The 26,683-nt window shown below is 37.1% G+C and overlaps 1 protein-coding gene across 1 annotated transcript; it reads right to left on the bottom strand.

Annotated features, from left to right (window-relative positions):
* Positions 1 to 485: 485 nt before the first annotated feature.
* On the bottom strand, positions 486 to 4,024 carry LOC114288207 (23 kDa jasmonate-induced protein). The gene is made up of 3 exons (XM_028231693.2): positions 3,902 to 4,024; positions 3,128 to 3,585; positions 486 to 825 (listed from the first exon to the last, which is right to left on the bottom strand). The coding sequence occupies exons 2-3, from the start codon at positions 3,572 to 3,574 to the stop codon at positions 637 to 639; spliced, it is 636 nt and encodes a 211-aa protein (XP_028087494.2). The 5' UTR covers positions 3,575 to 3,585; positions 3,902 to 4,024; the 3' UTR covers positions 486 to 636.
* Positions 4,025 to 26,683: the final 22,659 nt, after the last annotated feature.

The raw sequence follows: 26,683 nt of genomic DNA, 5'->3' as shown, positions 1-26,683 counted from the left end.
TTGCTGGGTTTGTTGTGTTAAGCCTGCACAATTGAAGCTTTTTGTCTGATTCTTCGATGTCACATGTTTTGTCGAGTTTTTGGGTGGCTTTTGTTGCGCGTTAGGTTCATATGTAAATTTTGGGTTGTGAACTTTTGCCGAAACCTATACGACTTGGATTGTATATACATGAATTGTGTATGTGATATTTGTATATGTGATGTAATGTTTAAGATCCTGGCATTTAAGCACTGCTCAATGGACGTTCTGTTATTATTTTTCATATCTGCTTCTGCTTAAGGCCCTGTATTTGGATAAATATTATTTTGAAATTTTGTTTTAAGGCCTAAGTACGGGCCGGTCATGGACCAAACTTTTAGGGGCGAGTTTAGATCATGACATGTAGATATATTTTATTTATATTTCACTTACCTTTTTCTTTTCATTCTGCCTTTCTAAATCCCCTAACGAAACACAATGTAAATGTTTACATTCACTAGCAGTCATTTAAGATAGAGAATATTTATTCACCCACAAAATATAAAATATATAAACTGGTCATTATTACATATTCATGTGTGAGAGCCTTATTTATTCCATACGTAGGAGTATTTGACTCACTGACCATCGCAACAATGCAAATGCACCTGCCTATACCTAGGCACCTTCTAGGGTCATTATCCCCTCAAACATGGGCGAAGTGTTGTTACCAATTGAGGCATATGATACACACTGATACCAATTATCCTCGTGAGTTAAACCAGCATTTCCCATTTTATCAGATACTGTACCCCAACGGTTGTTAGACTCCTTGTAGTGATCAGCTCCACGAATCTCAGTATAGGCCTGCACATTACATCACATCACATGAATAGTTTTTTGTTGGGATACTTACAAAGTTCAAAATCCATCTGCTCTCAAAACAAAACAGTTGCACCAATTAGTCGTACATATTTTAATTATTATCAAAAAAATCTTCTTTTTTTTAATTTTTTTAAAGATGTTATATCCTAGCGCCATTAGACTTTCGTCAGACGGTCATCAAAGGCTTGCCAAAATGTTCAACATCACCAGGAAGTCGTCGGAGTATTTTGAACGTCATTGCAAGTCGCTAGAATGCCCACAACGTCACTGAACATCAAGAACATCGCTGGAAACTCACTGGAATGTCCAAAATATTACTAGGGGATAAAAAAAATAGGGAAAGTAGAGCAAACAAATATTGTAAAATGTGTTAAATATTGAAAAGAAAAAGAAATATAACAAGAAGAAACAACAATAATGAAAAAAAATATATAAGTTATTTTTCATTTTTTGTAGAATTTAAGGAAATAATATCCTATATTGATGAATTTGAAAAGCAATTGTAAAATTGTTACAATTTTAAAGTATGATTCTATTAAACATTTCTCTTTATTAATCAAATTGAAAAACATATTATGAAACTGCAAAATTTTGTAGTAAAAGCATGTTATGAAATTGCACAAATTTTACAGTTTTAAAACATAATTCATTTCAACACAAAAAAAATAACTGAAATTGGAAAATTTTACAGTTTTCACCGTCTGTAACTAAAACTTGAAAAAAAAAATTGTTTAGAATTTAAAAATTTTCTTTATTAAAACAGGAAAAGAGAAGTGTGCAGTAGAAAAAGTAGAAAAACTGATAGATTGAAGGAGACGAGCAGATATAGAGAGAGGATTGTACTCCGACAATTATTTTTAGTTTAGATATGGCTGAATCTGCGCATATCTAGTCTATGTCATTTGTTGGAAACTCATCTATTTATCCCATTCACCGGAAACTTAGATTTGAGCAGATCGAAGTAAGGAGTCGGTGGTCGGTTGTTGCCGGTGAAACCCCCATCGATGGTGTTCGCCAATCGTCAGTGAGTGTATATTAAGAAGTGAAAGAGAGGAAGAAATGTGTTGTCACCGGTCGTCGGATATCAGAAAGAGAAGGATAAAAAATAATAATAATAAAAATAAAAAGAAAGGCGTGTAAGACTTTTGGGTCTACCTAAAAGGTTTTGAGATTAAACAAAATACACCTCTTTTAAAGAAGAATTGCGGATAATTTATATATTTTTGTCAAACATTTTATTAAAAATGGATTAGGATCCTCTTTGTTAATTTTTTCTCTCCCACAATTTATAATGGGCCCATCCACGATCCTTTAGAAATGTTCCCAAACTTTTAATTTTTTTAGTCAAGATGAATAGAATGTCTTTGCGGTAAATGTGCTTGATCGAACCTTGATAGTTTTATGACTGGACCATATTTGTATTTTAGTTTATTTTAAATTTATACACGCCGTTCAATTTTATTTATTTTTTATTTAAAAAAAAGGTTTTATCCCATATTACTAATCTAAGCACCTAATCTCACTTAATATAGTGTAAGGATTTATCCATTCATTGTCAATGGATTTTAAGTTGGATGATTTAACATCTTTTTTTAGTACAAATGTGATATAATTGGTCAATGGGCTAACAATGATCGGCCAAACTTAATTTGTTGCATAAATATATAACGTGCTGGACGGGTGCAAAAAATTGAACGGTTTAAATCATGTGAAAAAAGCTCAAAGTTGGTACCATTGAAGTAAAAAATAATGGGAGATGATAAACTATTATAAATAAGAGTGCATTATTTGGACTGCAGCAAACCGTTTGAGCTCGTGGAGTCTACTATGAGTCCTATTTTGATGATTTAAATCGTTCATTTTGTTGGATCCTTTGTGTATATCTTCAAAAAATTAGGTCAATTATATAATTGTAACTTGTTCAATTTATTATATATGTCTATGAAAAAAATAAATAGCAAGTGTGTTTTTGAAAAAGACCATTCATTTTTTATTTTTATTTGTGCGTGCGTGCGTGCACGCTCGTGACAAATAAGATAAATTGAATATGATTAATTATTAGATCAACCTATTTCTTCTTCTTTTTTTTGTCTTTTATAAATAATATACACAGAAGACTCAACACAAAAAATGATTCAAAATATCGACACGAACCGTCGTGACAGCACTCTCCAGGAAATCCATACTCCATAAATAAATGAATAGCCAATAGAATAGGTGAGAATCCACGAGGGAGGAAGCAATGCCATGAATGTGAAGACAAATCAGTAAACGTTTTACTTACATGGTTGTCACCAATATATGGGATAGACCAAGCCAACATCCAGTCATGTTGTTCACCAGATTGGTTCTTGCCACGATACACAACACCTGCACTTGATCCAGCAGTAATCATAGAGGGTTTGACATGCAAAAAAGCAGCCCACTGGCCATTTTGAATTATTGTTGGGTATGGGTCGGCATAAATGTGGCCGTGATAATCGTGGGTAGTAATAAACTTTAAAGCGTCCCCAGTAGCATTGTAAATCACGCAGAGTGCGGAGATTCCATCACCGAAATCCTTTTTACGACTCTCAACATGATTGCGAGCATTGTGATCCTTATTTTCTGCATTTTTCATAAGCATAGCCACATGTGCTCTGTCTCTAGGCGTTATTTTTTTTTGATAATATTCTGGCATAGCCTCCAGAGTTTCATTGGTGATGGGGTTGCCAAACACATTGTTTGCCATGATGCCGCCGCCTGCAAAACAGTAGTAGTAGTACAAGGTAGACAAGCATTCAGTTTAATACACAAGGTGCTGCGGCATTAATTCAGTTTGATATATATAAAATTTTCAAATAGCAGCTGACCGACCCTTGATTTGAGTATATAGTTACCAAAAACATATCACTTTTAAAATCAAAAAAGGGTTCCAGTGATGCGAGAGACGTTGAAAAATATACAAGAACCAATTGCGCAAAATCAAATTGAAATTGGAAAACTAAAATATAATAATGATATAATAAAATAAAAACACATGAAAACAAAGCAGTGGGATCTGTGAGTCTGATATCACCTCAACTGATTAACTCCAAATCAAGTGGGTGAGTCCTCCTTTGCCTCTGGTGTTTTCCCAGCCGTGCAGCGATATATATAATATTTGGAGTGCTCTCCTCTTATAATTTTAATACTTATCAAACATATCATTAGAGGTGACAAATTAAGCGCTTGTTTGGTTTGTTTTTGGGAGAGTTATTTTTGAAATTTTTTTTCAAAATTTTGTTTGGTTTGTGGTTTTTCTCAAAAAAATTTCAAAATCACTTTCTCTCTCTTACACATCAATCAATCACTTTTTCTCTCTCTTCTCTCATTTTCAATCACTTTTTCTTTACAACAAAATATTAAATCATCCCAAACTCCCAAACTCCAAAACTACTTTCAAAATATACAACCAAACAAACCAAAAAAATTTCTAAACTCACTCCCCAGATTTTTTTTCAAAAACAACTCTCCCAAAAATAAACCAAACAAGCCCTAAGTGTTTCAAGTATTTTTTTCATTGCAAATGTGATAGTTGGTCAGCATGCCTTCCTTGGGACCAAGGAGGTCATGGGTTTAATTTCCCTTAGGGAAAGTTGAATTAAGGGAGTGCAAGCACTTAAGTGCTTTGCCAATGGTGGAAATATTTTCTCTTATAAGTGCTAATCTAACAACTAACAGCTAACATTTGTTGATCAAAAAAAAAAAAAAAAAAAAAAACAGAGAGAGAGAGAGAGGTGGAAGTCTGAAACATCAGTTCCTACCAGTAGAGGAGCACTCTGTCTCTCTGTGTAGTTGTTTTAACAGGAATCTAACCTTTCACCAGTAGGGATTTTTCTGATTATTTTAGTCATAAGAAGATAAAATAAACTAAAAAGTCAATAAGATAAAATGTTACATTCAAACTATAATCATTTCATTTTTTATCTCACAAAAGTTAAAAAAAACTAAAAAGTCCATCCCAAACGAGACTTTTTTACTCCAAATTAAAATAACTAAAAAGTCAATCCACATCCTAAACGAATGCTGAATTTCTTTCCTACTTAGTTTATACCCCCACCCCCTGCTTCTTTTTTGGCCATCCTTCTTTCTCTCTCTCTCTCTCTCTCCCCTTCATTTTCTTGCTCCCTTTTCCAAACCTGTACCACATTTTTTGACTAGTGCTTAGGGAAAAAGATCTTCTGGTCGTAAATGTTATTGTTCCTTGTTTTTCAACTTCTACAACCATTTATGTTGAGTTTCATAACGGCAATGATTGGTGGCCACAAATTCTGTGGCTCAAATGGCCCGAAAATTTCAAAACGACGTCGTTTTGGGTACAAAACAACTTCGAAAATGCCAAAACGTCGTTTTGGCATTTTCGGGCCATTTGAGCCACATAATTTGTGGCCACCAAATATTTTCCGTTTCATAATTAATTTTTTAGTTTTTATTTTATTTTATTTTTTTGTTTTCCAGAATTTACAAAAACTTTGATGTGTTATGATAATTGCAAAAAAAAAAAAAAAAAAAAAATACTACTATTTTAGTTAATGAAAAAGTTTATTTTTCTTTTTCAGTTCAAGACAAATAAGCCAAAAGCAATTTTTTAAGCTCTTTCCAAATAGTATTTGAATTAGATGTTTTGAGACAGACAATGCCTCAATAGTTTAAGAGTAACTTTAATCATACTTTTTATTTTTTATTAACTAAAATATAAAAAAAAAGATAATTCTTCATTTTGCGTAATTCTTTTTCGGGTAAATTACACTTACACCCCTTCAGGTTTGAGTTTAATACAAATCACCCCTGACGTTTGGAAAATTACATTAACCCCCTGTCATTATAATTATTTAGACGAAATGAAAATATTGAACTCATACATTCTCTCTTTTCTTGCTTTGCTTTGCTTTACTTCCTCTGTTTTTTTTCCCTTTCCTTTCCTTTATTTATTTATTTATTTTTAAATATAATTTTTTTTTGTTTTTCTATTAGGAGTTGTTGCCTTTTATATAAGTAGGGGGTTTGTGAAATGAGACTATTAACCACATGGGTGATAATGTAATTTTCAAAACGTCAGGGGATGAAATGTAATTAGATCAAACCTCTGGGGGTGTCAGCTTTTTTTTTTTATCTATATACTCCAATGCTACTATTTATTTTACTTATCTATACATGCAAACTGTTTAAAGAGACTTCCAAGACTCTTCAAATGTAGCTAGCCATGAAGAATTTTGTTAAATTAGTTATTGTAATAGCTATTCCATTGGAGTGACTAAAATATGATAATGGTAGCTATAATACCTAACATGCCTCATTTAAAGAGTCTCTTGGAGATGCTCATACAAAGTTTATAAAGGCTAGTTTTACAATTGTTTTTTGAAAAATTTTCGGGAGTTCTAATTGAGCACCCCCAATCCACCCTTAATGACATTGAACGGACCGTGTGAAGGGGGACCCACACTTCTCTCTCTATTTTTCTCTATTCTCTCTGTAACGCCCTACTATATCATACACAAGTACACCACGACAAAGCATACCAAAATACCAAAAGTCATCTTTCTCATTGAACTAAGCATTAAGATATTACAATTTCAAGTTTACATTTCCAAGATACTTTGAATTCATCTCCAAGTGCAATGAACTAGATGACATTACAAAAGGGAAAAAGCCTTAAGGCCATACAAGGCAACAACAAAAACACGTTTAAAAGTCTTGACCCAAAACTCATTGTCTTGACAGTAAAGTATCTTCAAGCTGTTAACCCCAACTGAGCAACCACTTACTTCAAATCATCACGGTGGCAGTGCATCATCATGTCCTAAAAATTTAAATAGGGTTGAGCTATATGCCCAGTAGGAATACATTTAACCAAGCATCTAATCATTTGAATAAGTTCATGACACCATTATAAGTAAAACCAAATTAGTGGTTAATAAGAAAACATAGCTAATTAGGTTATTAAATTCAAAATAATTTTGAAGTCACCTTACCATCTCACACCAAACCACTATTCACATCAGAAAGAGAAATATACCATAAGTCCCTTGTAAGAGTACACAATTTCATACTTAAATCATTTTTTGTTCAAAACCATCCCTACATTTACCGACTATTATACAGCAGGAAGTGGGCGCCCAAAATCATCCATTTTTCCACTTTTACCGGGAACAATACGGCTGTACCAGTGGACACCCAACAATATTTTTCCACATTCGTCCGGCGATAATCTCAGGACAAGGCAATTGGGCACCTTCACTCCCTGCGCGGGTACCAACACAATATAACAACATCAAGACCGATTCTTACCCGGACTTATGCACAATTTACCAAATTTTCATCCAATCACAAGTATTCATCACTGTACGAAAGAAAACACAATCACAACATTCAAAATGAATCCATCCCCAAGCCACGATTTTGTTATCACAACAATATCCACATCTTTCACCTTCTATTGTGAACAATCTTCCTAGACTCTAAGAAAATTCCAATCTAAATACTATTTTCCATTCAATTATAAATTAGGGTTTTGGTCAAATTTGGGGCTTTCTCCCTATCTTTATATAGATATAAATTCTCAACATTAATGTTCCTCATTTATGTAAAATTATATAAAATTGTAATGAAAACTAAGTAAAATAACCGTTTTGTTAAATACAAAGTTTGATCCATCCTAATCGTTAATCAAACCTTAAAGTCACATGATACCATATAAACTTCTTCGAAACAAACAAATAGTAAGTTAAAAGTAACCCTACCTCAAGTTATGAGCACAACATCGAAGTTTCTAGATGACCTCTTCACCAAACAAGAATCCAATTGGTAGGAAGGATGTTCTTCACAAGCATTCCACTCCTTACAAGCATTTCACTTCTTAACAACAAACCAATGCTCGAGCGCAAGAAAGGTCGCTCGAGCTGAGACTGCTCGAGCGCAAAATGCACCACTCAAGCGTAGATTACACTCTCCTAGTAGTTTTACAGAACTACAAAAGTACTGAGAGTTCACAAAGCCCGCTCGAGCGCAAGAATTGACGCTCGAGCGGTGGAGTAAAATTCTGGGCAACAAGAGCTTGAAAACCAAGCTACCAACCTGTTCCAAACGCAACCAATACAACCCAACAGCCAAACTCGAAGAAATATAAGAGACGTAAGACATGAACAACAATATGAAACCATGAAACATGAGTCCAGAATACAATTGGGTCGGGTCTAAACTAGAAACGCTATAAACTCCCCCCCTTAAGGAATTTCATCCCCGGATTTTCAAATCAAGTTTTAAAACTATAATTAAACCAATTACAATAATGATAATTACTCAATTCCATTACCATGACCCATTCTCTGGTCATCCATTCTCATCAACTCGATACACAAGTTCTAACATTGAAAGTACAATTTACATTTTCCAAAACATATACAATGTTTACATTAAACCCATGTTTTCAAAACATATACAACATATACAATGTTTTCATACTTCATTAACATAACATAATCTCAATACATGCTCAAAAACTATCAAATAAGTCCGGATACTTCTCACGGACTTCCAACTCACGTTCCCCTATTACTTCCTCAACTTCATGATGTCGCCACAATACTTTAACTAAGGGAATTGTCTTACGTTGCAAGACTTGGTCTCGAGTATCCAAGACTTTCATCGTTCTCTCCTCATACGAGGCATCCTTATCTACCTCTAAGTCGGTCCAATCCAACACGTGCGATGGATCTAACTCATACTTTCAAAGCATACAAATATGAAACACGTCATGAACCCTGGAAAGTTGTGGCGGCAAGGCCAAAGGAAGGAATGAAAAGACTTCAAAGATGCCAAAACTCAACTCTATCCGGATCAAGGAAGAGCCCTCGGAGTGCTCTACCTTTTTAACAAAGGCACACGGGCAGAGAAACCACCAAATCTAGGTGAAAATCTAGAGAGAGAGAGAGTTTTAGAGAGAGAGGCTCTAGATCTAGGGTTTTGAGAGAAAAAGATACGAAAAAGTGATGTAGAAGGGAGTCGTTGCGAACTGATATATGCACAGTTCGCTCGGTCACAAGAAGTGATACTCGAGCGTCAAACACAATAAGTTGGTCCGCTCGAGCGCAAAAAGTCTCTCTCGAGTGCAGAATGCACACTTCCAATAGTTTTGCAGATAGTAGACTAACACTCGAGCGCAAGAAAGGCCGTTTGAGCTGTGTAGACATCTCATTTTTTTGACCGACCTTAAGACTCAAACGTCATCGTTTGAGTGCTCGATGATTGCGCTTGTTCGCGCTCGTTTGGAATCCCCACGGTTTTCGGCTGCGCGCCTTGCCCCTGAGTCTCTGAGCTCTCTTATCTTTGTGCTTGCTTTAAGCCAAACCTTGGTGCCCCTTTTTGCCTAGAGGGAGAAGTAGAGGTGTACACCACTTTTCTCTCCTGCCAGCCAGTTTTCTCCCCTGTAAGCCACTTGTGGTGGTCGGTCAGCTAGAGTGGGTGGTCGGTCGACCACCTTAAGTGGTCGGCAGCCTACCACCACCATCTTCTCTTTGTGTAGACCACCTTTCCCCTCCTATCGACCAGCTTTTGTCCCTGTCGACCACATTGGGTGGTCGGTCGACTAGGTGGGGTTGTCGGTGGACCACCTTAACTGGTCAGCGGCTTTTCTCCACTTTCTGCAGATATTTTTGGTGCCAGCTGTGCTAGCTGTTTGACACAGAATGCATCCTCCCTACATAGAGAGCGATGAAGCAAGCTTTTTGCTTGCTTGCTCTATATGAGGGGAGGTGCATCCCCCTTATTAGAGGTTTAGATTTTTTAGAGCAAAAAATCTATTCTCTCTCTAGAGCTCTCTCTCTCTCTCTCTCTCTATATATATATATATATATATTTTGTTCTTAAAAGTGCTTGAAAGTGGGAATTTTTGGTGGATTTGCAAAGGAACTTTTGATCAAACACCACCATCATTGAGTTAAGATACTTGGGGGCCTTATTTGAGTGACTTTGACTTGATTTTGCCTCAGAAGTGGCGGGTTTTGAAGATTGGGCTTCAAGGCAATAGGAGGAATTTCAATCCTCAAGGTGTTCTTGAGATCAGAAAGAAGCAATTTGGAAATCGGTGTAATTTTCAAAGATTCAAAAGAGTGCAAACAGAGGCGTCTTGAGGCAAGGCGGTGGATTTCTGGGAGGACGTAACCGAGCATTCATATCTCCCTCCCCCGCGAGGCCATTTATCGCTTTTGTTAGCTACTTGTAGTTGATTACCTGTGTTGTAATTAATTTAGCTTAGTGCTGTGTAATATTCTAAGTAGTTTGGATTAGCTAGTTATTCAATTTGGTTTGTAATAATTAGTTAGCTAGAATAGTTAGTTAATTAGTTGGTTTATAATAGTTAGCTTAATTAGCGTATCTAATTAGCTTATTTATTCGGACCCTCCGTCGAGAGGGCAAATGTTGTAATAAGTGTGCGTGTGTGTGTGTAGACACCCCATTTTTGACCATCCTCAAGACTTGGACGTCACCGCTTGGAACACTCGGTGATTATCCATGTTTGTGTTCATTTGGAGTTCCCGGAAGTCCCGGCTCGCGCGTCCTGCCTCAAGATTTCCGAACTCGACCGTTTAGTGTCCGGTTTCACACCGAACACTTATGTTTTGTCTTGGAGGGGTAGGGAATGCCTTGTGAGGCATACCCACACACCACCGGCAGTGGCTAGAGGCCACCGGCTGGTCTTTTTCTTCCATCGGCACTATTTGTTGCCGGTCGGCACATTTTATTGCCGATCGGCATAGTTTGTTGCCGGTCGGCACTCTTTTTTGTCGAAATAACATTTTTGGGCAGCCGACCACTGTTCATCTACTTTATGGAGATATTTTGTGCCAGCTGTGATAGCTGGCACCAACTCTGCCTCCCTCCATACACGTGTATGGAGGGATCTCCCTCTAAGCAAGCTTGTTGTATAAGCTTTGCAAGAGGGAGTCTTATAAGAGGAAGGGCTTTCCTCTTTGATCTAGGTTAGAGACTTAGAAGCAAAAACCAGAGTTTAGAGATGTAGATACATTCTATCTCTATATCTCCCTCTCTCTCCTCCTTTGTGTGTGTTTCCTTGGCCTAAAGGTGGATTTTACCTTACTTTTGCACCATTACACACACTATTACACCTTGCTCTGAGATTGAGGGACTTGGGGGGTTGATTCTTGAGTTTTTGGACTGATTTTGATCAAAAGAAGAGGGCTGGACCATTTTCTCTTCAAAGATTCTTCAAGGGTGAGCATCTTGCTTTATATTCCCCAAACTTGCAATAGCCTTTTACCTATCTTGCTTGTTGATTTAGCTTTTGTGTATAACATAAAAAAGGCTTATATTTTCATGCTTTAGAACTTTCGTTAAGGTTGTTTTGTGTTTTGAGTGCAAACTCACCCTATTAGGCCTTGTTTGGCCCCTTTTGTTGCCTTTTTGGTAGGATTTTGTCTACTTCAGTGTTTTGATCTCTTTACCACTCAAAACCAGTGTATTTTTAGTAGTAAAGAAGGTGGTTTGAAGTCTTGCATAGGGGAGGGACACCCCTCTCCCTTCATTGTCTTGTTTCCTTACATTTTGGCCTAAAAGGGTAGCATGTGTGCTTGATCATCTTGAGCCTTATTTCAGAAATTTTTTGGACGTTTTAGGTCATATGTAACCTCTGTTTTTGGCCGGATTTGTGCCTCCTTGTATGCTTGTAGTACTTGCTTTGCATTGCTCCATTTAGCTTAGAAATGCATCTCATGATTAGGCCATGATTCTTGCATGTGTTGGCTTAGTTCCATGAAGTTTTTAGCGTTGTTTTCCCATGCTTAAAGTCTGTTGGTTATCAATTTGGTCATGATTGACATGTTTGTTATGGTTGCTTTGCATTTTGGCTTGAAAGCTTTGAGCATGTTGACCTCTAGCATGCATGGTTGTGATCATCCTATTGATTTGGCATCATTTAGGGCCACATTTCAGTCCAAGGATCATGTTTGTATATGTGCATGTATGATCTCTCTTATGCCTTGAGGGTGTGCCCTCTTATGCCTAGGAATGAGCCTTGGTGCATATGCTTTTTTGGAAGCCCCCTTAGATGCCATATTAGGAGGGTTTGGAGTCCCATTTTGCATGTAAAAATTCTGTTTTTACTTGTCTTAATCGTGCCATGAGTGGTCATGTTGATAGGAGTAAGATGCTCCTTTGTTGTGCCCTAACTTTGGGTCTATTTGTGTGCATGCTCCCATGCTTGATTGTCCACCTTTTTGGCACCTTTTGGCCACTGTTTTGGGGTGGATCAAGATCTGTCCCTTTATGGCTTAAGGCCCCATTGCATACTTGTTTCATGTTTGTTGCATGGTTGCTTCATTAAGCCTTGTAGTATGTTAATCCCATTGCCAAATTGGTCCATGTTCGCATCACATTTGCACCTTGCATGCTTAGTCTTGTATATTTGTCATGGTAATTGTATGACACTTGCCATACTTTGCATATTTGGTATCGTGTTGCATTTGAGTCATGTTTGCATAACATGCACTGCATTACTTGACTTGGGGTGTCAAGCCAAGTGTGAGGGTCAAGGGACATTCATACTATGAGTGATGTAATGTGCCTTGATTCTCGGTTACCGAGGCCTTTGACTCCGGCTTGATAAGGCTTCGGATCTCATTTGAATGTTGCATGCATCTTTACATTAAGTGGCAAATTTGATCCCTTGGGTTATCATGCACCATTGATGGCTCAAGGATCGAAGGTCATACTTCCTTGAGTTCAAAACATGATAGGAAGCATGACCATTCTCACATGTGCCTGAAAACCCCATGCCATGCACTGTCTGTTCTCTGTTTGCTGTCAAAACTGTCTTCTGCAGGAAGTTTCTGCCGACCGGCAGAATTAAGTGCCGGCCGGCAATCTTTGAATGGCCGGTAAATCAAAATAATGCCGATGGAAATCCTGGACTGCCGGTGGGAATTCTGCCTGGCCGGTGGTGCTCTGCAACATGCAAGGGACCTGTTCTGGAGTTTTGGCGATTTTCAGAGAGACAGGACAGAACAGACAGAGGTGGCAGGGGTATGGTACGGGTTTTTCGGGCGAGCCGAGTTCCAAGCATGCATCATTTGCGCATCCCGAGGTAGAGGCTGCGGCCACCCTCTTCTTTCTTTTGCATCCTTTCTTTTAATTAATTAGAAATTCTGTAATAATTTTATTTGCTTATTATTTGGGACTGTAATATTTATTTGTACCCTCCGAGTGAGGGCAATTATGTAATAAGTGTGCGTGAGTGTGTGTATGTCTTCCAACCTCACGTCTTTCTTCCCTTTTATTTACCTGCTTATGATGGTAGATTAGGGCATGTTTAATTTAGCATACCTTATGCTATGCATGCGTGCATTCATGCATTTGTACTGCATGCATTAGGCTCGGTACATCACGCTAACTGCATTTGTACTTCAATTTACAAATTGAATATGTGATAATTGATCGCATTACATATGCCATGCTTAGGTTAACCGAGCCTATCTAAATTGCATCCTGTATGTGTTGCATTAGGCAATTTAACATGAACTAGGACACGCACGTTTTGCTAACTAGTTTACTGTTTTGGCACGGAGTACGATGTAAGTATTTATGCTTTAGCATCTCGCATGTGTGTGAATGTTAACATGACAGTATGCTTGCCATGCGGCTAAATGCTTATGTGTTAAACTGTTTGAATGCCTGTGGGTGAAGGTTGGATTGTTTGAGTTGGAAAAACTCATTGAAATCCGTGTTTTAGCCTACTTGCGAGTAGCAAAATCCAAAGTATTTCCAAAGCAAACGGATATGCAATGTTTATTCCCAAATTAGGCAATCTAGTCTATACTTGTTTGCTGTGCGCATAACATAGTAATTCTAGGCTAATAACCGGAGTAAGAACACATAACGTTTTCAAAACAGAATATCATGGTTAGTAGAGGCCGGTCTTCGGACCGGGCGAAAGGGGGTGCTCATAGCTGACCTTCCCCGATCGTACCCAAGCTCTCGAGCCGAGACAACTCCGGTGATGACGGACATGTGGCCTTCGGCACCGAGTCAGGGTTTCCTAAATTCCCCCATTAAAAAATATTTAGGTGGCGACTCTGTATCTGGCAAAGCAGTCCATGTTTGGCACTACTTTTTCAAAAATCTGTTTCTCAAAACGATTTGCCAGATTTGGACTCTTTGGTTCAGATTAAGAGCCGCGACAATAAAATCGCGAGTCCGAACTGTAGTAGCATAAGGCCCCCCTCCACGGGCGCGTCTACAATGTGATGCATGTCTTCCAACCCCACGTCTTTCTCCCTTTTATTTAACTACTTTCGATGGGTAGTTTAGGGCATATTTCAATTAGCATCCTTATGCTTGCATGCGTGCATCATTCATTTGTTTTGCATGCACCGGGCTCGGCGCATCATTCAAACTACATTGTATTCTAATACATTTACTTGAATACGTGTTTCAAAGCATGTTATCGAGTGTTGCATTCATATGCCATCTTAGATAGCCGAGCCTATTTAGTTGCATTATTGCATGTGTTGCATTAGGCATCTTGTATAGTTAGGATCATGCATTGATTTCTAATTGATTCTCTGTTTTGGCTTGGAGTACACTGTAAGTGTTTATGCTTTAGCATCCTTGCACGAGTGTAAGTGTTGCCATGATAGCATGCTTGCCATGAGGCTATTTGCTTAAATGATTACTGCATGAATGCCTATGAATGAAGGCTTGTTTGCCTGAATTGGAACAATTCATCAAAATATGAGTTTTAAGCCCAGTTGGAGTGACAAAATCATGTTTTAAGCCCACTTGAGGGTGGCAAATCCGCGCTTTAGCCTACTTGAGAGTAGCAACTTCAAACCATTTTCGAAAAACAAACATGAGATGTTTTGTTCCAACTTGAGCGATTTAGTCTATACTTGTATGCTGTGCGCATCACATAGTAATATAGCTAATAATCGGAACAAGAACACATGTGTTTGGAAAACAACATATCATGCTTAGTAGAGGCCGATCCTTTGATCGGGCGAACGGGGGTGCTCATTTTAGGACCTTCCTCTCTCGTACCCAAGTTCCCGAGCTGAGGAAACTTTGGTGATGACAGACACGTGGCCTTTGGTATGAGTCAGGGTTTCCTAAATTTTTCAAAAATAAAATATTTAGGTGGTGACTCTGTAATCTGGTAAGGCAGTCTAGTTTGGCATAATTTGATTTAAAATCTGATTTTCCAAAACGTTTGCCGGATTGGACTCTTTGGTGATTTATCAGTCTTACATTGCACTTTGTGAGATTAGATTTAGAACCGTGATAGGAATCCGAACTGTAGTAGCTAAGAACCAAATCCGTGCACTCTCTGAAAAGGGGGACGCGTGGAGGAAGTTCAAGCGGTCTACAAGCTGAGACCACTCGAGCATAGAAAGCACCACTCAAGCGCAAATTACACTCTTCCAATAGTTTTGTAGACCTGCAAAAGTACTGAGAGTTCACGAAACCCACTCAAGCGCAAGAAGTGACGCTCGAGCGAAGAAGTAAAATTCTGAGCAACAAGAGTTTGAAAACCAAGTTGCCACCCTGTTCCAAACGCAACCAATACAACCCAATAGCCAAACTCGAGGAAATATAAGAGACGAAAGACATGAACAACAATACGAAACCATGAAACATGAGTCCGGAATACAAATTGGGACGGGTCTAAACCAGAAACGCTATAATCTCTCTCCCTTAAGGAATTAAATCCCTGAAATTTCAAATCAAGTTTCAAATCTATGATTAAACCAATTACAATAATGATAATTAATCAATTCCATTACCATGACCGATTCTCCGGTCATCCATTCTCATCAACTCGATACACAAGTTCTAATATTGAAAGGACAATTTACATTTTTCAAAACATATACAATGTTTACATTAAACCCATGTTTCCAAAACATATACAACATATACAATGTTTTCATACTTCATTAACATAACATAATCTCAATACTTCATATAAATTGTGGTTTTGGTCAAATTTGGGGCTTTCTCCCTATCTTTTTATAGATATAAATTCTAAACATTAGTGTTCCTCATTTATGTAAAATTATAAGAAATTGTAACGAAAATTAAGTAAAATGACCCTTTTGTTAAATACAAAGTTTGATCCATCCCAATCGTTTAATCAAACCTTAAAGTCACATGATACCATATAAACTTCTTTGAAACAAAGAAATAACAAGTTAAAAGTAACCCTACCTCAAGTTATGAGCACAAGATCCAAGCTTCTAGATGAGCTCTTCACCAAACGAGAATCCAATCGGTAGGAAAGATATTCTTCACAAGTATTCCACTCCTTACAAGTGATTTCAACTAGATCTTAGAGGAAGGAGGGGTATTTTAGCCAAGAAACCTAGGGTTTTTTGCACTAGAGGCAAGAAGGAGGAAGAGAGAAAAGAAAAAGTGAAAAGAATGATCTGGAATGTCCTTTTTAAACTGCTGAATTCGCATAGACCGCTCGAGCAAACAACATAACTAAAAAGGATCGCTTGAGCGACAATTCCACCGCTCACACGAAAAATGAAAACTCTGAGAAGTTTTGCAGAGCTACAATGAAATTACTAGAAGCTCACATTTTACTTTCGAGCGACGATTCCCGCGCTCGAGTGGCCACACCTGTAAACCATGGAGATATTGGGAGCATCAATTCTTTGCTCGAGTGACACTTTCTTCACTCGAGTGGTCACCTGGAACAAAATGTCACACTCTCTCTCTCTCTCTCTCTCTCTCTTTTCTACTTCATTAGAAGTAAAAATGGAAGTGATATATTAGGAGATATAACACCACTCTTACTTTTTAACACTTTTTTTGTTAATTTTTTTTTCATTCTTGATCATTCTTGATTTGTAATAGGACCACAACATTGTTGAGTAGTTGGAGATAAAGATATTTTTTTAGCTTGCAAGGCAATAGTTAACAAATTAAACGAATGGCTTGAATGCTTTACACTCAAAGTATAATACAACTCGAGTACCCAATTCTCTAGGCCAAGTATACTCACCAATAACAATTAAATAAAAGTGCAAAATAATATAATTAAAATAGATTAGAAGGCACTGTTCGGGGTTGTGGGGTTTACCATAAGTCTCTATAGCGACCCTGGTTTTGACCCGTCTCTTGTGGTGTTCCCGACTCAGGTTTTGTGGTTGAATGTTATTATCTATATCTTGTTTCCATCCTTTAATTCTTTGAATTTGAGTTTTGAGACTCGTTGGGCGAGTTTGGAACAGGTTGGTTGTCTTTTGGTACAAATAGTTGTTGCCTAGATTTTGGCTTCTTCGCTCAAGCAAGGCTTCTTGCGCTCGAGAGAGACTTGTGTAATCTGTTTTTCGCTTGAGCGAGGCTTCTTGCGCTCGAGCGTACGTCTGCGTTGGGTGGCAGACCTAAAGCTTCTCATCTTATGCTCGAGCAACGCTTCTTGAGCTCGAGCGAGAACTCCTTCACTCAAGCGAGCATGTTCATATTAGATCGTGAATAAGGCATTTTAGGTCATTTTTCCAGCACACAATCTCTTCAAAACTCTCCAAAAATGCAGGTGTTCTTACTCTCTCTCTAGAATACAGCTTCTCTCTAAGATTTCATCTATATCCATTGTTCTTGACCCTAGTGTCTTTGAGAATAAGGTAGAGGGCTTCAAGAGCTTCGTTTTGATCTAAGAAGTAATTGATTTCGTCGTCTTTAAAGTTCCACCTTGTTGCTTGGGTTTTCTACACTTGAGGTAGGGAATTTCTGTACTCTAATATGGTTTTTAACTTAGTTATTTGCTATTGTGTATAGATGATGACAATTGATTATGGTTTGGACGAATCTAGGATTTGAGTGTGAAATGAAAAGAGCGGGTTTTGATGAATATGAGGTAATTGAGTAGGAGGCTTGAATATAAGATCATGTTGTGCCAATGTAGTTAATTTTGGTGTTTGGGTTGATATTTGGAAAGAGGTAGATTTTTCCCTAATTTTGGTTAAATTATTATTTTGTATAAATAATTGGGAATTAGCATTGAAAATGTGAAATTAGAAGGTTGTGATTATAAATGGTGATATTGGATATGTATTATCTCACCTATGTAAATTTTGAATAAAATATTTATTTGAGATTGAACATCTCTCTAGAAATAATTGTATTGGGTTATTGGTGGAGGATAGCTATGATTGTTGTAGAAATTGCATGAGAATTTGGCGATTTAATGCAAATCCATTGTTGGTGTCAGTGAACATGACTATGTTATACATACATTGTATATGTACGTTTATTGGGAGGAGAAAAGGGATGTACTCCATTTGTGATTATATTTATAAATACATTACATATGTGTATTTGTTTGGGAGGAGAAAGGGGATGGACTCCATTTAAATCATGTTAGCTAGAGTGTCCTGGATGAAAGACTCGAAATTTCATATATAAATGGGTGCTGACTCCTTCGGACGAAATATCCGTAAAATGGCAAGTTTGAAGTGTTTATGTGTGTTTCACATAGTTGGAAAACCATGGAGTTGTAGTTTCATTTTGGTTGTTGATAGATAATGAATTTAACTCATGAATTGAGTAGCATATATGAATTATAAATGAATTGATGGTAAATGGAATGAGGTTAGGTCTTAGTGGTATATGAATATGCAGGCCTTGTGGATGTTTTAGTATCGGTATTGTTTATGCACGTAGTATTTATACCTTTGCTAAACCTCATATATTGTGTTAGATTATCTCTACTGGGCTGTTGGCTCACCCTATATGAGAATATCATTTTCAGGTGCAAGTGAGATGTTTCCTCCAAGGCAATAGAATGGATGGACTTTCAAGAAGCAAGAGCTTCTTATTTATGCCTTATGTGTGTATGTTTATTATTTGTAAAGCTAAGGGCTTAAGATGTAATGAGCGAGACTCAATTTGTGTAACCAAGCAATGACTTGGAAAGATGTAAGCCTACACAGCATTTAACTGTTTGTTAAACAGTGAACTCTGATGTATGAAAGTATGTTGTTTATCATATTTATTTCGCATATGAATTATCCTTATTGTATTATTTTGGGGGCATTACAGTCTCGTTTGGATAATTCAAACTGTTCAATTTATTGGGCTCTTCGTATATATCATTCACACAAGAAAATTATATTGATTCGATAATTCTAACATGTTCAATTTACCGCATTTGTCTATAAAAAAAAAATAGATGATAATTATATTTTTGAAAATAAATAATTCATTTTTTTAATAACAAATGCGATTAATCGAATAGATTATAGTAATTAGATTGACTAAATTTTTTTTATGAATAATATGTACAAATAGTCTACAAAAATAAATAATTTCGATCATTAAAATGAGAATATTGGCGAACCCCATGAGCTCGGGGAGCCCGATGGAATCCGTTCCTAATTAGAATATAGGGGATAAAGGGACAATGATAAAATAAGGGTTTGTTTTACTAGTGTAAAACAATATAGCAAATCACCATTCATGGCCGAAACTTTTCCTTCTTTCTTTCAAAATTTCAAATTTTTACTCAACATTATAATGATGCCTGCGTAAAATAATATAGCAAATCACCACCCAAGGTCAAAACTTTTCCTTCTTTAAAAGGTTATTGAACTCCTTTGCTACACACTCTTCGAAATGTGTGTACTATATACACCTTATTATATATTTTTGTGGTATATGTTATATATTTTTGTGACAAATATTATGTAATTTTGTGGTAGAGTTACGACAATTTATAGTTCAGAAATGAAGTTACACATATTTTTTATAATGTTATGCATTTTTTTTAAAAAAAATGAGTAACATTATTTCCAAACCACAAATTATTGTAACTCTACTACAAAATTACGTAACATTTATCATAAAAATATGTAATATATATCACAAAAACATGTAACAATGTGCATATTGTATATACTTTGGAGGGGTGTGTATCAAAAGGATTCCCTAGTTATACATTAGTTGGTTCGCGTATCATCCATCCTAAGAATGTCTAAGATATCATGTCACCATAAAAAAAGTGATGTGCATTCATTAATTTGTGGACTTAGTACAGATAAGAAATAAATATCACTTTTGATTTTTATAAAGAGTAAATATTAGATGTAACGATAATATTACGTGGTAGTATTTGATCATTCTTGATTTGTAATAGGACCAGAACATTGTTGAGTGGTTGGAGACAAAGATATTTTTTTAACTTGGAAGGCAATAGTTAACAAATTAAAGGAATGGCTTAAATAAATGCTCTACACTCCAACAACTCGGGTGCCCAATTTTCTAGACTAAGGCTTATTTTGGGAAGTGGGTTAAAAGCTACTCACAAAAAAGTCAAAAAAAAATCAAAAAATAGTTTTTAACCATATTCCCGATACACCCCCAAGTATACTCACCAATAACAATTAAATAAAAATGCAAAATAATATAATTAAAATAGACTTGACGGCACTGTTTGGGACTATGGGTTCACTATAAGTCCCGTTTTGATAATCAAAACTGTTTATTTTGTTGGACCTTCCCACATATCATTTATACAAAAAATTAAGTCGATTTGATAATTGTAACACGTTCAATTTATCACGTTTGTCTGTAAAAATATAGACAACAAGTATATTTTTGAAAATAAACCATTTAGTTTTTTATAAGAAATGCTGTCAATTGAATTGTCAAAAGTGCAGAGGAGAAGTGACCCTGGTCATACTGTGTCTCCATCCCTGCTTAAGGAGATTAAAACCGATATTTATTCCTTGTCACTGCCAACTCCCAAAATTAATAAGCTTCACCATCTTTTCAATATAGGAGTACCATTTTATTATGATAAAAGCAGCGCATTAAAAATGAGCCTGTACTTTTGTTACTTATACAGTTGTACACACGGATGGACCACCAAAATTCCAACACAGCTTTCTATAGCCCCCCTCCCTTTAAGTTTTGTTTTGTTTTGTTTTATTTTTATCCTTTATTCCAATCTAGCCTATCTAGATAAGAAGTAGTATCATAAATAGGACCTGTTTTTATAGCACACCTATTGAAAGTGAAAGGTCGAATATATCGTTGGTTTTTCGAATAAAATTCAGATAGGGGTGTATCCATAAAAAAAATATTTGATCAATAATATGTGAACATGTAGTGTATGCCTTTTAGATTTACAGATTCCCATCTAAATAGTTTTTGTGTGTGGATACACCCCTATCTAAATCTTATCCGAAAAACCAAGGATAAATTCAACCTCTTTAAGTTTTGTTTTGTTTTGTTTTATTTTTATCCTTTATTCCAATCTAGCCTATCTAGATAAGAAGTAGTATCATAAATAGGATCTGTTTTTATAGCACACCTATTGAAAGTGAAACGTCGAATTTATCATTGGTTTTTTGAATAAAATTCAGATCGGGGTGTATCCATAAAAAAATATTTGATCAATAATATGCGAACATGTAGTGTATGTCTTTTAGATTTACAGATTCTCATCTAAATAGTTTTTGTGTGTGAATACACCCCTATCTAAAACTTATCCGAAAAACCAAGGATAAATTCGACCTTTCGAATTCAAGAGATGTGCTATAAAAAAAGATCCTATTGTTAATGAGAATATTTAATCAATAATATGCAAACATGTAGTATATGTCTTCTAGAAGCTTTAAAAATAAGACTTTTGTTTTTTTTTTAATCGGCAAAAATATTAGTTGCTTAGTATGCATTGGATTAGCACCCATTGGAATGAGAACAAATTTGTTCACCCTCCATGGGACTTAACCTCTCCCTCCTTTACAAAGCAAAATTGTATTTCTTCCTTAAAAACTCATAATTAGCGTTCAATGAGAATTGAACTCATGATGGTCAACTAAGCCAGTCATAATTAGACTTTTATGACATGTTGCATTAAAGACAATTAGAATTTACAAATATTTTATTATGGACAAATTACACCGGTAGTCCCTATATTTTATCCCTTGTGTCATTTTGGTCCCTACACTTTCAATTAACCCAATTTTGACCCTTAATTTTAAATTTTGTGTCAATTTAGTCCAATTGATAATATCGTTAGTATTTTTTAAAGAAAATTCTCACTAAATTGGTCAAGATTAACTCACTGAGTTAAATAAGTTTATATTTATATCAACCTTTGTTTTGTTTTGTTTTGTTTCTATTTTACATTTTTTTTTAGTTTTGTTTTGTTTTGTTTTTGTTTTTGTCCTTTATTTCAATCTAGTCTATCTAGATAAGTAGTATCATAAATTGGACCTGTTTTTATAGCACACCTCTTGAAAGCAAAAGGTCGAATTTATCCTTGGTTTTTTGGATAAAATTCAAATAGAGGTGTATCCACACAAAATATATATATATATATATATTTGATCAATAATATATGAACAGGTAGTGTATGTCTTCTAGATTTACAGATTCTTATCTAAATATTTTTTTTTTGTGTGTGTGGATATGCCCCTATCTGAATCTTATCCGAAAAACCAAGGATGAATTCGACCTGTCGCTTTGAAGAGGTGTGCTATAAAAACAGGTCCTATTGTTGATGAGAATATTCTTTGAAGAGGTGTGCTATAAAAACAGGTCCTATTGTTGATGAGAATATTCGATCAATAATATACGAACGGGTAGTGTATGTCTTCTAGAATGTAACGCCCTAAAAATAATAACATCAAACCCATCAATATAGACATGCGTTGATATATAAAAGCTCCACATTCTTCTATTCATCATAATTTCATTACCAAAAGTATTACATGTTAACGACAAAAGCAAATGCCCTACGGGCTTACAGCTTTCCAAGTTAACACTTGGCTACAAAAGGGAGTACTAACTCAATTACATATTAAGCCCTTGGCTTGAATTTACATGTAATACATCAAAAGAAATAAGACAACAAAAGTGTCTTCGCCTCTAGCCTCCCAAGCTATGTCCTTGGAGGTGGCATGCTACCTGTACCTGAAAATGATATTCCCATATAGGGTGAGTCACATCCCAGTAGAAATACACCAAACCAAATATGAACAATGGCTAAAAGATTAGCAGTTGATAGATGGCCAACACTGATACTTTCCCTTATCACACTTTACAGTTTCATGACATACAAGTCCATGTTACAATCCATTTTCCAATTCTTCTCAATTCTCAATTTATAACCATGGCTCAGAACCTGGCCAAACAATTTATATGAGACAGTAACTCATATTAAACACTTTCCCATTTCATAATAGATAAGCATACTAGCTATATCACACACCAACAGATAAGCATACAAGCTATATCATCACTTCCATAGATATGCATAAGAGCACTATTACACTTCCAAGGACAAGCATATGAGCTGTGTCATCACATCACTAGATAAGCATATGAGCTCTATCTATGGAGTCCATCCCCTATCTCCTCCCAACAATATCCGGTTTAGAGGTTCATCCTCTATCTTCCCCTAAACTGTGGAGTACATCCCCTATCTCCTCCAACACGACACAATGCATATAAACAATAATTATACACATCATCACACAACACATAAATTTAATGTATTCTTTCAATCGTCATACTCAATGACACATTCCAGTGATTAGTTTCAGTTTGCCTAATCATCATGCATTGTCTACAACAATCAAGACTATCCTCCACCGATAGCCCAAAGCAGTTATTTCTATACAGAAAATAAATGCAACAATAGATATATATAATCAACATTTCAACTAGGTGAGCGATAAATAATCCAACTACACCCTTTAATTTCATACGTTTCCAAATCAATATCTCATTCCTCATAATTAATTATGTGAATTAATTAATCAATGTAATTAGGGCATTTTCCATAATTAACATTACAACCCTTAGGTTCCATTTTCATTAATGTCTTGACATTATTTTCACTTTTCCATGCCAAACATGCATCTAGGTTTTTATAGCTAAAACCCCAACTTTTGTAAATTTACACAAAAGTCCCAAACTTTCACAAAATTACCAAACCAACCCCAGCATCTCAAAATACTAAAATTTAAAGACAAAACCCATAGTGAGGAGTAGGTTATCCCTACCTCGAAAGATGACTCCCAACCAAGAAGGTTAAGAAAATGAAAATGCTCCAAACCAATAATTTCTCGGATCAAAAGATAGCTCTCGACAATCAACAATTCTTTTGTAAAGGTCAAAGGTGAGGAAATCACTCCTACTAGATCAATACCTAGAGAGAAGTCAAGGTTTTAGAGAGAGGAGCTCTCAAAATGGGTTTTAGAAAAAGTAGGAGAGAGAAAGGAAAGGAAAAAGTGATTTAAAATCACCCAGCGGATAACTCATATACGCATGACCCGCTCGAGCGGAGAACACAACGCTCGAGCGCCAAGAACAAAAATCTGGACACGCTCGAGCGCAATAAGGCCCGCTCGAGCTCCAAGACACAACAATAAAGCACTTCCGCTCGAGCGCGAAAACCAGTACGCTCGAGCGTAGATTTCCCCTTCCCAGAACTTATACTCAGAAAGTACTACCTGCTCGAGCGCCAACAAACCCGCTCGAGCGTAAAAATCACATCTGCAGAAGTTTTGTAGGAACACGAAATACTGGAAGTGTGCAATCCCCGCTCGAGCGCAAGAAGACCCGCTCGAGCAGATCACCTAAAAACTGGACAACAAGGAATTGAAACCAAGGCCTAACCAACCTGTAACAACCCTGCTCAAAACATCTTAAAACTCAATCAAGTGGAATTAAAGGACGACAACAAGATAGATACCACTGCCAACATCACGGAACCGAGTCCGGAATATAACAGAACAGTAAAGGGACAACCGGGATCGCTATAACCCTCCCCCCTTAAAGAATTTCCTCCCCGAAATTAAACACAAGTTTTTCAAAAACAGGTTTTCTCCATTTTCAACAATATTACAACATAATATTAAACAACACGACCCATTACCGGTCAATCTCATCTCTTTTCAAGAGGCATTTCACATTATACATTACAAGTGTATTATCAACATGCAATTTTCTTCCATTTCCAACCATTTCCAACATACATGGTTCACAGTTCATATCATAACCAATATACATGATACAACTCCAATTCTACAATATAGTCAACATATGCAATATCATAATCAACTCCCATATCAAGGTAAGTTCTACAACATACTCCCATTAAACCAAAACATTACCAATGTTTTACAACTCAAGACATATATAAAGCTCTTAAGTCCAACAGCATTACAAAATTTAATACAAGATTACTCATCAACAAACAAGTCCGGATATTTCTCGCGGACCTCCAACTCACGTTCCCAAGTGGCTTCCTCCACTCCGGGGTGTTTCCACAAAACCTTTACCAAAGGGATGGTCTTGCCACGCAGGACTTGATCCCGCCTATCTAAGACCCGAACCGGTCTCTCCTCATACGAGGCATCCTCATCTACCTCCAAATCGGTCCAATCCAACACATGGGACGGATCTGGCTCATACTTCCAAAGCATACTAAGATGAAAGACGTCATGAACCCCAGACAATTGCGGTGGCAAAGCCAAACGATAAAAAACTTCCCCAATCCTCTCAAGGATCTCAACGGGACCAATAAACCGAGGGGATAACTTCTCACTCTTCCCAAACCTCATCAAACCTCACCTAGGTGATATTTTCAAGAAGACGTGATCACCTACCTCGAACGCCAAAGGCCTCCTCCTACGGTCGGCATAACTCTTTTGGCGACTATGGGCTGTAACAAGCCTCCTACGGATAAGCTCAACTTTCTCCGTCGTCTCCCTAACTAATTCCGGACCCAACAAAGGTGCATCACCCACCTCAGCCCAACACGCTGGAGACCTACACGGTCGGCCATACAAGGCCTCAAACGGTGCTATACCGATGCTAGACTGAAAACTGTTGTTGTAGGCAAACTCCACTAAGGGCAGGTGCCTCTCCCACGTCCCACTAAAGTCAAGGACACAACCTCGAAGCATATCCTCAAGGATCTGAATAGTACGCTCGGACTGTCCGTCAGTCTAAGGGTGATAAGCCATACTAAAGGTCAACTTAGTACCAAAGGCACTCTGCAAACTCTGCCACAACCTAGCAGTAAAACGAGGATCTCTATCTGAGACGATCGTCACTGGGACCCCGTGCAATCTCACTATGTCCCGAATATACAAGTCGGCAAGATGGTCTACCGAATCTCTCACACGCATAGGAATGAAGTGCGCCGACTTAGTCAACCGGTCTACAACCACCCAGATAGCATCACTAACCCGCTGAGTCCTCGGAAGACCTACAACGAAGTCCATAGTGACATGCTCCCACTTCCACTCGGCAATAGGCAAGGGTTGCAACAAACCCGCTGGCCTCTGATGCTCGGCCTTCACTTGCTGACAAGTAAGGCACTTAGACACGAAAGCTGCCACATCTCTCTTCATACCTCGCCACCAAAACTAGCGACCCAAATCTCGATACATCTTAGTGCCTCCCGGATGCACTGCAAGACGTGAATGATGGAACTCTCGGAGTCCTTCCTCTCGGCAAGACTCCGGCACACACAGACGGTCTCGGTATCTCACACTCAGGTCGGGATACACCGTCAAACCCTTCTCAGCCTTTCCATTTGAGATCTTCTCTGGGAAGGACTCTACCTCAAGGTCACCTCTCTGTGCCTCTAACACTCGTGTCACAAGTGTAGGCTGCGCAATAATAGAAAATAAGGCCGCAGCCTCAGCGGATTCGCCCAGTAGCAAATCAAACTCGCCAAGTGCACCCAACATCTCCCATTCCCGGATGGCTATACAAGCCACATCACTAATGGATTTCCTACTAAGGGCATCGGCCACAACATTGGCCTTTCCCGGGTGAT

This window comes from Camellia sinensis, chromosome 3, assembly GCF_055761805.1.
Source record: "Camellia sinensis isolate YWXY chromosome 3, ASM5576180v1, whole genome shotgun sequence".
Classification (NCBI taxonomy): domain Eukaryota; kingdom Viridiplantae; phylum Streptophyta; class Magnoliopsida; order Ericales; family Theaceae; genus Camellia; species Camellia sinensis.
This window is presented reverse-complemented; position numbering and strand designations above follow the sequence as displayed.

Coding starts and splice junctions, on each gene's coding strand:
- LOC114288207 (XM_028231693.2), bottom strand. CDS start 3,574: ATGGCAAACAATGTGTTTGGCAACCCCATCACCAATGAAACTCTGGAG. Junction 826..3,127: donor CATATATTGGTGACAACCAT/GTAAGTAAAACG, acceptor TGTAATGTGCAG/GCCTATACTGAGATTCGTGG.